This window comes from Nelumbo nucifera, chromosome 1, assembly GCF_055504915.1.
Source record: "Nelumbo nucifera cultivar China Antique chromosome 1, China Antique-T2T, whole genome shotgun sequence".
Lineage (NCBI taxonomy): Eukaryota > Viridiplantae > Streptophyta > Magnoliopsida > Proteales > Nelumbonaceae > Nelumbo > Nelumbo nucifera.
This window is the reverse complement of record NC_142649.1, coordinates 13,643,667-13,654,798: the sequence shown is the minus strand read 5'-3', so window position 1 is coordinate 13,654,798 and position 11,132 is coordinate 13,643,667. Positions and strand designations below refer to the sequence as shown.

The window sequence follows — 11,132 nt, the reverse complement described above, 5'->3', positions numbered from 1 at the left end:
GGAATAGAATTTCTTTTCAAAGGGAGGGGGAGGGAATGGCCATCCCTCAAATGGGGGAATGCCATTCCAACAGGAATGGGAATGGGATTCCAATTCCACCTAACCAAACAGATGGAATGAGAATGGCCCATTCCGTTTTTTATTCCAGACCCTATTCCTGTGAACCAAATGGGCCCTCAGATGGATCAGGCTTGAGACTTAATCTTAAACCTCTTAGATCACCCCACAACCTTCAGGTCATTTCCGGCCAACCTTATCCCGTGGGCTTACACAATGAAAAGCCATCCATAATCTGAGAATGGCAACATTCATCAATTAATAGGTCAACATTTAGATGGTCCATGGTTCAAAATTTGCTAACTTAGACAAAGACAATTGCTTGTCAGATGATATATAATGCTAGGATAATTTAGCGATGTCATATTTTAAGCTTTATTAATAATAATTTTAAGAAAAAGAAGGGGGCCATTGCTTCGTGTAATGGAAAAACCTTGGATAATTGAATTGACAAATGTGAGAATGTTATTTGAGTCTGGTTCTAGACCACTTAATTGGATCGGAAGTTAAATAACAATTTTGCAAGAACCAGAATTAGATCATGATGTCAACATATATTTGGTTGTTATTAGAATAACCGAGGTACTTTAATTCACTGTCTCTAGTTTCAATTTGTATCAACTTTGTCCATTCAAGCAGAACACTTTGCAGTACAGAATGCAGGCTTCTTTCAAAACCATGATTGAGGAAAAATGAAATATATATTTCTAGAATTCTTTTCCTTCTATGGTACATATATAGAATTTTTTTATTCCATGTTACAAAGTTCTTAATCAGTGTATTTCATCTCATATTTCAGGAATTTTCAAGTCTTAATCTCTGTCTACCCTCACGTTTTCCTCTATTTTTATGTACTGTGGATGATAAAAATATTTTGAAGATAAAATTTTTATATACACGTAGAAAGTCATTTAGTAATGTCTATAGTGATATTTACCAACTCAATGTTTCACCAACATGGCATCCAACCTTTTTTTTCTTGCCGCATGTTTCAGTTTCTCCAAGGCAACAAGCCCAACCTGCCGAACTCGTTCTCTTGATAACCCAATCCTGAAGATAAACATTGTAAAATAAGTAGCAGTACATAACTCCAGTGACAGAAAAATTATAATATAGCTAGTTATATGAGCTACTCTTTCTAAAATGTATATAGTTTTGGCAGGAACCTAGGTGACTAATGTGCACTGGTACACAGTTATCATTCACAATTGGTAAGCCAGATAAAGATAATTATTTCAACCTGGTCCAAAAACCAAATGACTGGGATATGCTTGGCTTCAATAGAGTACATCCAAGAAACATTGCTAATGGGCTTGACACACTTGACATTTGTACAGAATCAAAAGCATGGTTGTTCTTCAAAAGGTTGCATAAAGTGAAACTACTGTTAAAAAAATTTAGTAATATGATTTTTTAGTGCTCACCGTCTACTTATGTCCTCCCATGTGAGGCATTCTTCATCCAAACCATAATAAAGACGTATTATATCTCTCTCCCGTTCCCTAAGTGTTGTATTGAGGAGATTGTTAACTTCATCCTGAAAATGGATTATTTGAGAGTTAACATTTTGGTGATTTATGTGAAAGTAATACCTGAAATATTAGAATGAAAGGAAAGATAGAATAGGCACCAAAACATTAGATAGTCGGAAATTTTCAACTAGTGTGAAAGGTCTGTCTCAACATTTCATGGTTTCATTTTCTACATCCATATGGAGAAGACTGGTTTTCCAAATCAAATCACAGAGAAATTTTCAGTAGAGCTAAGGCAAATGTAAGCTATGGCCAGGTCCATTTACTTAACATGCATAGAAGCACATGAGAAACAGTAACAAGGTGGAATCATTTCACAGGTTACATAAAAGAGATTTCCTTGGTAAAAAAGGGACGAAGAAAGAACTCTATGTCCAATGTTCGTTAGCACAAAGAGAAAAAATATTCTATAGGAATATGTCCGATAAGTATCAATGATATTGCTGCCATGGAGTGGTTTTGTGTAAGGTAAAGGATTTGAGAGAATAACAGGATATGAAATAGACGGTGCAATGCAATTGTGCATTAAAAGTAAGACCTAATTCCAAATAACTGGAAAATGCTGGATAATGTAGATTGAAAGAAACAAATTGTTACAATCATCCAAATGGCATGGAATGCATAACAAGTAGGGGTGTGTTGGATAGCATGTGCTAACAGCTCCTGTATGAAATAAACAATAAAACCTCCTACCTATGGTATCATATTTAAAGTTTCTACAATTGTCCCATTTTATGATTTAATTTCTTTACCTTTACTTAGTCCCCTCTCCCCCCAAAAAAGAATTATCTTTACCTTAAGTGACCATTCATCCACTCCATGCCATGGGTTGTTCTCAATACGATTATCAGCAATATACTGTAAATTGAGAAGATTCAAGTCAACAAAAAACAGCATGAGTATGCAACTTTAAACAGAGTCTTATGCTTGGGCGATTTAATTGGTAAGGATAAACCTACACTATGAAGAGTTTCCCCTGGAAGGCCATTTAGAGAAGGAAAGGCCTCTCTGTCAAGTGAAATGACCTTATTGACTGCCTGCAATATAGTTTTTATTGTAAAAGCAGGATCATGAGATTAACAATCTGGACATAATTTTGTGGTAACAAGGATAAATCTTGGAATATTTAGTACCTCTGTGGCATTCCTAACTTTCTTCTGGGATATATTCAAGCATTCTGCAATTCTCTGGAAATGAGAATAGTTTGTGTCAAACTCAGAGATAAGCAAAAAACAATAACACATTAGTTGATATAAAAACAGAATGATTCCATGCACCATATTTCACAAATGAAGTGCTAGAATTACCTATTACTAGTATCCCGCAAACAGAAATGTGCCAATTAAACCAATAGAAGAATAAAAGATCACTTACATCTATTGAAGGAGTTATCCCTTTTTCTTCCAACCTGATTTTTGCATTCCGAATTAAGCTTAACCTTTCATGCATATGTGAGGGCAATCTTAGGGTTCTGGAATTCTCAACCAATGCTCTTGAGACACCCTGAAAACGAACAGAAGCATATGCCGCTGTAAGCTTACTAGAACAACTGAATATGGCAGCAATCTGGAAGTATATGTTGCAACTTGGGCATGCCTGGGTTGAGAATTCGTTAAATTTTGAAATGGCCAAGACTGAGGGTGTAGGCCTGATGATATGAAGAATCTACAAATTGGGTATCCAAGTTCCACCCCTATGTGAAAGTACTCCTCAATAAACAAAGTCTTAATTTAGATACCAAAACTAATGCACTTTAGAAATTATAAAGTACTGCCGAACTTGCATTTCATGCTTTAGAATGTTTAGACTCATAATATATAAATGGGACCAAACAGGAATAAGCCCAACTGCACATATTTTTCTCCTTTTTCTACGTTAAAAAACAATGATGATTTGAATCAGGGTGCCTTATGTTAGCCATGTATGGTTAACTAACAAAGAGTTGGATCAATAATGGATTACTAAACAGCACTCAGATGGCCCTCCATAGATGCTATCAATATGCTTATATTCTGAAAGTGGCACCAAAGGTTTACAAACAAATCTATTCCTCAAGGCAACTATGAAATACAAGGCAATAGAGAGGCACGTTGTTGCCTAGGTGTTTAGGCAGGTGCCTAGGTATTGCCAAGAGTACAAATTAAAAGTTCATATATTTTTCCATGTTGAAGATGTTTCTAGTTTCATATGTTATCAGATAGAAAAACACAATGAAGAATAAACTTAATTTCACCTGACGTATCCACCAATAAACATAAGTTGAGATTTTGCAGCCCTTGGAAGAATCAAATTTCTCAATCCCACGGAGTAACCCAATCAAACCACCCTATATGACAATAGAAGTTGGTTCATAAGAAGACGACTTCAAATATCTGATTACAGCTAAAAAGGTTAGCAGGAAACAAAATATATTAAAAGGAAGAGCCAGAGAGGAAGGTATTACTTGTACAAGGTCAGCCATTTCAGCCCCCATGTTATCATACTTATGAGCAATAGACATGACTAAACGAACATTACTCATTGCTATCTTCTCCCTTGCCAAAGAACATTCGATCATTTTCATTTGTAATTCAGCACGTGATATCCTCAAGGATGTAGCAAGTTGCTCATCAGAAGGCTCACATCCTAATCGTTCCTTTAATCTGGAATTCCCAATATTATGTTAGATATTTCATAGGAAAAAATCAATTATAAACTAAATACTTTACAATGATCATCCATTTATGAATCTGAACAATGAATTAAAACAATCATGACCACACTACATCATGTTGAAGCACAAAAACTATTATCACCAATTCAATTCAGATAGATGAACCACAATCAGAACCAAATTTTTTGGAGATTCTGTAAAGTTTTCTTTTCATAATTGTTTTTTAATAGAAAATATATTGATAAACCTGAAAGAAAAACAAAAGAAGATTTCGTGTGCAGTCACAGCACAGCCTTATAGCCTGAATATGGACCTAGATTTCGTTTTTTAATTGCTTCCAAGGGTCTTTAACCGACCTCAGTATGCACAACAATGGGGACCTAAAGTTAAGCCTAATAGTGGGCAATCAATGGTGATGAACACGGACCTCTTCAGGACCATGGCCAATGGTCTTTGAGTTTTCATATTAGTTGTTGATATCACTACCATGGGGTACCGTATGAATACTAACGCACTTGGATTCATTATATGGAAGCAACAGTTGGGCGGAAACTTACCATATGAGAAAGGGTAACATATAAAGCCCTTTAAAGCCTACAAGAACCCTTGAACAATCGTGCTTAGAAAGGGGGGGGGGAACTCTAAAGTCTAAGCTACATGTAAGATTCCTGGCTCTTTCAAAGTCTTATCTAGGTGGTTCATCTAAGGAACTTGTGTGTTTGTGTGTGTGTAACCATTGTTGCCAGGGCGATGCCTAGGCGATAAAGCTTCCTTAAAATTAAGAGGTGCAAAGGGCATTATAAAAACCAATTTTCAACTTAAGAGCAATAAAATGGTTTTTATTTCCTCCTCTTTTTAATCCTCTACAATTATTCTTCTCTTTCTTTCTAATTGTGACTAGAGGGGCCATTACTTGGTGCTACCAGGCTGTCAAGTATGAGAACCCAGGTTTGAGTTTGAGAGCAGCCACTTTGTCCACTAAAATACCAAATGTTAGGACCATATCTAATCCACCCCTCTCAACAGCCCAGATAGCTGGGACTGACATTGGGTAATGGCAAGGCCTTTCTAATTGCCACTAGAATAAGGATTTTTGCATTCAAAATAACAAGGGATTTGTCCCCTTCGTATGTTTGTTTTCTTACATTCTTTGATTTAGCACACACATACATTCTCTCTCTATATCTCCCTCTTGTATTAACAAAGAGACATCCATCCTGTAGTTTTTCATAGGCTAACACAAATTAGTTCTAATTTTAATGTTTGATACTGTCATTTTAGATTACCACTAATGTTTTCTAGATGCAAGACTGACTAGGAAAATAAAATAATTCATAAAAAAAAGGAAACTGAATTTAAACCAACCAGATATTTTATATAAGAAAAATCATTGCCTAGGCAGGGCCTACCCACCTAAGAAACAAGGGGCTCTGCTCTTGCCCAGCCTCAATTTAGCATCTTGATAACTATGTGTTTGACTAGAACTAGAACTTGGGCATCATGTTCATTTAATTAAAATATCAAGATTTTATGGAATTCTGGAATTTATTTCAAGGAATTTTCTTTTCAAGTAATTTAAAGGCAATGATATATGCAAATTATATTTTCCTAACAAAGAAATTAACCTGCCAAATATTTCTTTCCACATGATAGGAAACTATCCTCATACTGAAGAACAAGGAACAAAAGCTCAATAGAAAATTTAAGTTGCAAAAGCAATGTAATAGGTTAGAATAATGCAATTCTTCTCCAGAGACATGCAGATACCTCATTTTGTGTTCCTCTAAAGAAATACCCACTTTGATTTTCTTTGATAATTGTACAACTTCACTGTGGGTCAGCAATTCTTCACTTATGACACCCTTCACATAGCCCTTTAAGCGACTCTGCAGAAGCTCTTCACTGACCATGGAGCCAAGATGCCTCCTTCTGGTTGTTTGCATCATAGAAGAATCTGTGTTCAGATATTTCTTCCTTGTATTTGTTCTCCGTTGTCGAGCAGAAACACCTGAGCGAGTGACCTGTATCTTCTTCCGTGTTTCTTCTTTTGGTGCACCTTTTCTCATAGATTTCTCGAAAGAAAGGTTCCACTGCTTCTCCAGTAAAGACTTTTGCAACAAGAGGAGAGCCTCTAAAGAATAATCAAGATCAGAGTTCCCTTCCTCTAAATGATCAGATGTCTGAAGCCACATATCTTCTGTTGAAGTGGAGAAAGTATTTAAATGTTCTTTAAGAGCCTTAATAGACTGGTTGTGTCTGTTTGATGCAAAATCATGGTCAAAATTGGATGACTTCTTTGCAATAACCACACTCTTGGACGGAGCTGTCTGATATTGTGCTAATCCATGATCATAGACAGAGGCAAGTCTGTCTGTGACATCAGAATAATAGAAAGTCGAACTCAAAAGTCTCTTCCCTGCATTAAGCCCAATAACTGCAGCTGTAGCCATTGAAGAGCTTCTTAGTGTATGAATTACCATCACACTCTATGAAGCTTTCTGGGCTTGATCCATGTCATTCAACTGTCAGGTTATACAAAAGTTACTTCAAACCTGAATGAAATAGTTTTTGTTTTCCTGGGAGGTCTCCTGGAACACTTATCTGGAATTTCTGGTATAGAAAGAGAAAAGGGTCATTAGATACTTCTTGAATACCTTGTCAAATTATAAACCAAAGTGCTTTCTATGCAAGGTAAATTATTTAGGCTCTGTTTGGAAAATTAGAATTTAAGTGCTTTGAGTATTTGATAAGAATGGTTTTTAAAAACATTATAATCTAAAGTGAAAACACTTTTAAGTCCCAAAGTACAAAACCTAAAATTAGGGCTTTGTGCTTTTAGGCTTTAAAAGCAAAAACCCTGAAGCTTAACCAACCACAACCTTAATCATCAAAAACTCTAGTATGGATGCTTGTTTTCACCTGTCACTTACGAGTTTCTTCAAGAACTTCTCATCAGAAAAAAACTAAATATCTATCATGTCTTCCTACCTAGCAACTATAATAGGAAAAAAAAAGAAAGATAGTAGCAGCCTAAGCTATAAGGAATACGTGGATTATTAAGAAAAATATTTCTATAGGTAGCCTAAGCTATAAGGCATTTATGAAAGGCAAATGTAATTAATGACCATCCTGCAACCATATGAAATTTGGAAGCATGGTCTTCTCAAATTACTCTATGGAAAGATGATTGGATTATTTAAAGAAAAGTAAATCATTTTGCTGTTTTATTCACTTCCAAAACATATATCTGCTAATAAGTGTTGAACATTTTTCCAAAATAAGTGCAATATGTTTCAGTGTAAGTCAGCAAAGACATGGTGATATCATTAACTGGAGACTTTATCAGCAAGTTAGTAATAAATCTCCAGCTTTGTAGACTTTATCTTTCAATTTTTACCTTTACTTGGGTTAGCTAAAACCTAGGCTTCATCTTTGAATTCCTTCGATGGAACTGAACACCAATATGTAAAAGGATTAAAAATCCTTACATGACTTGAATGCCATTAATCTGGTTTCTGAAGCACTGAAAGACATGCATGTATTGATATGAATTCTGAAGGAATTAAAGGTAAGAATCACCAAGAAGCTAAAACACGAACCATAAAAATAATGTCCAACTAGATAATGACTACTTAGAAACAAAGAAGCATAAAAACAAAGTAATTCTCTATAACATTGATATAATAAAAGGCCAAAGCATACCGAAGTGGGCTTTCTTTATGGGAAAACATAAACAATCTGGTAAGCTGCGGAAAACCCAAGTTGTATGTGATGAAGAAACAACACAACCTACTAAATTGTTGCTCTTTTGGGGAACATATCTTTTACTATGGTGAGGTCTCAGCACAAAAATGTATAGAATGAATGTAAAGGATGTTATAGAAAAGGGAAGAAAGGAGGCAAAGAAAAGAAAAAGGAAACACCTAATGCATTACAATACAAGTCAGCACCCTATTTCTTCCTCTTCACATGTGATAAATAGCTCAATAATCAAGGAGAAATAAAAAATATAAAGTAAAAGGAATGCATTCTCTTGCATCATAGTAGCACTTTTCTAAATATAAATAAAAGAAGCATCAAATCCATGTCTTGTCTACTAAAGTTTATCTAAGATAGAGAGCATAAGCAAAATACAGGCATCTATCAGACCACCCAAAACTCATCAACAGTATCCAAAAATAAAAAGCAAGTGAGGTCCACTTATGTCAAATTAGTATACGATGTAAAAACTCTTTCTTCTCTTTGTCAAAGCATGTGTGGGTTCCTGATATTGAATATTTCGGTAGCAACCTCGGCTAGTAGGATAGCCGGGGAAGATGGGTTTTTAACCCACCCAGGTCTGTAGGCTCAAAATTTCTGCAAGAAATCCGTTTTGATTGGAATCTAGCACGTCCCCAACAGCTACGGTTCCCATATCAACTAATACAAACATTTCTATTTGGGATGAATTGCCGATTGATTTCTACGGCATAAGACTATCAAAATTGATGATGGGAAACCTGCCACTTAAATCTACTACAATTTTTTCTTCAAAACCAAATTCTTAATTAGTTCAGATATTTCACTCTGAACTCCAAATCAATCCGAAAGCAATGGAAACAATATAAATGGAAGAAATCAATGAACCAAAAGCAACAAACTACCAAAACTAGAAAAGCCTGGGTTTGATCTCCAGCTTGGAATTTCTACACAACATTTTCCAACAGATTACAACAAATTCTTCAAAACGATAGGCGCAACGATATTCCAAACAAAAACTGACGAAAACAGGGTAAAAATTAGTAGAAATCCATAATCAAGAAGAACGAGAAACAGATAATCAATAATGGGTGCACGAAATCTATCGAAATGGGTTGATGGCCTACCTTGAGATGGGGAGATTTGTAGTTGAGAGTAGAGCAGCGTTGTTGCAGAGGCTTGTTGGGAATAGGAACTTGGGAAGGCGGTGAAAACTAAAGACGAAATAGGAAAATTTTCAAGAAAATCTCGTTATTTTGATCTGGATTTTTAAGTTTCAACGGTTTGTTTTGTTTCTGGATATTGGAGAAAGAGATTTTATTGGGTGGAAGGGATATTGGGTCCCGCGTTTTGTGGTGCACAGCGCGCCATCCCGGTCACTGACTCACTGGTGGGAGTCGCGACACACGATCCCGAGAGAAAAAGGTCGGAGCTTGGGAGATTACATTTACAGTGCTTGATGGGAGCTGCTATGGTAGCGAGTCATCCACGCGTCAGTTGATTAAGTGACAGTGGCTGTCGTTGGTTGGATCCACCGTACGGTTCCAGATTTGACGTGGTCCGTTAAAAGTGGATCTGGGCTCTGGGTGGGGGTTGGACCCGGTTTCAAGGATTGTCTCATGTCTCCAGATTGCGATTTTTGTGGTACAATCACACCACAAATCAGGAATGTTGTGTCAATCCAGTTGGTCTAAGTGTCCGTTAATACAGGTGGGTCCCATGGAATGTTCCACAGGTGTGGCCTATGTACGAGAACGAGGACTTTTCGTGTCGAGAGTAAAGACTCAAGAGAAGAGAATTTTACTACAAAACCTTTGAGATGCATTATTGCCTCAGCCCTCAGTCGGTTACAGGTTGAGAGGGCTGAAGCTTTGATTAAGCCGCTTTCATCAGAAAGTTGATTTCTCAGCTCGTATTTTTGGCTTTCCTGTTTTTCACCAAGCATGTCTTCATTGCTTTCCATGTGGGGGCTACCTTGCAACACCAAAAGCAGTTGAATGAAAGCCCTATGTGCCTGTTTGGGAGGGCTGAAGCACAACGACTTCTGCCTTTCTAAGTCATGTTGGTGAAAAAAAAATGAGAGCCCAAATCAGTTGTAAGTCATGTTGGAATCAGCAATTAATTCAACCATTATTTGTTTTTCAAGATAGAAGAAAATGAACTCAAGAGACAAGAAGAAGATGATTATATGGGTTTCGATATTGAAGAAGAATCCTATGAGTTTGAAATTTTGAGAGTTTTAATGTGGGAAGAGTTTTAACCATGGGATTCCTTGGTTTGAATTGTTTGATGGGTAACAACTTCACCAAGATTGGTTTTGATTTCAACCTGATCACCTCTTTGGCATTAAAATATATACATAAAAAAATCTTTGAAAGCCTAAGGCCAAGTTTGAGAGTGCATATTTGAAAAATAAGTATTGTTTATTGAACAAGTGGTTAACAAGTAGTTTATAACATTGATTTGTTTAGGGATATTTGGTGACCGGTCTTCCAAGCGAAAAAAAAAAAAAAATAGTTGGTTCTATAAGACACTTCAATTTTCTACTTGAGAAGGTTGATTTTTCGGTTAACATGTATATATTAAAAATAATGTCACAATGGGCATTTTAATCATTTTAGTTTTATAGATTTTTGGATTGCAATCCTCCTCAGAAATCAAATTTGCAGCCCCTCCTAGTCTACTAGTAACCCCCTATAAATGGCATCCTGCCCGTAAATTTGACATCAATCCATGGGCAAGATTCATTCCACCCCTAGTTTGGGTTTTTCTATTTTACAGGCTGTGCCTAGCCCTAGGGTCTAGTCCTTAGATAGCTCAAGCCTGGCCTGATTACATAGATATTACACATGTAGAAGCATATTTGCATATATGCATACACACGCACATATATTTATGCCAAATTTTAATTAGTATTGATTGATTGGCCAACCTAAGTGAATGGGTGCGCAACTTGGGCGAGCCCAACTCAAACCTGAACCAACCCAGCCCATAATTTTACATGGGCTGGGCTTAAATTTTTGGTCCTCCGGTTGGGCCTAGGCCCAAAAGTTCTGGCTTTCAATTTTTCGGGTTGGGCTTGGGCGTAGCCCTTAGAAGTCTGAATCCGGCCCAAACTTATCCCAACCCAATTAGATACATGTATATGTACA

At 36.5% G+C, this 11,132-nt stretch overlaps 1 protein-coding gene across 2 annotated transcripts; it reads right to left on the bottom strand.

The window, feature by feature from the left end:
- Positions 1-739: 739 nt before the first annotated feature.
- On the bottom strand, positions 740-9,402 carry LOC104610327 (RNA polymerase sigma factor sigA-like). 2 transcript variants are annotated; one of them, XM_088896400.1, is made up of 11 exons: positions 9,108-9,393; positions 7,640-7,765; positions 6,010-6,852; positions 4,033-4,231; positions 3,823-3,915; positions 2,964-3,092; positions 2,723-2,776; positions 2,549-2,626; positions 2,385-2,447; positions 1,482-1,594; positions 740-1,107 (listed from the first exon to the last, which is right to left on the bottom strand). In XM_088896400.1, exons 3-11 carry the CDS (start codon positions 6,720-6,722, stop codon positions 999-1,001), a joined length of 1,551 nt encoding a protein of 516 aa, XP_088752526.1. In that variant the 5' UTR covers positions 6,723-6,852; positions 7,640-7,765; positions 9,108-9,393; the 3' UTR covers positions 740-998. The 2 variants fall into 2 exon arrangements, with proteins under 2 accessions (XP_088752526.1, XP_010275189.1); XM_010276887.3 differs by lacking the exon at positions 7,640-7,765 and having other exon boundaries at positions 9,108-9,402.
- Positions 9,403-11,132: the final 1,730 nt, after the last annotated feature.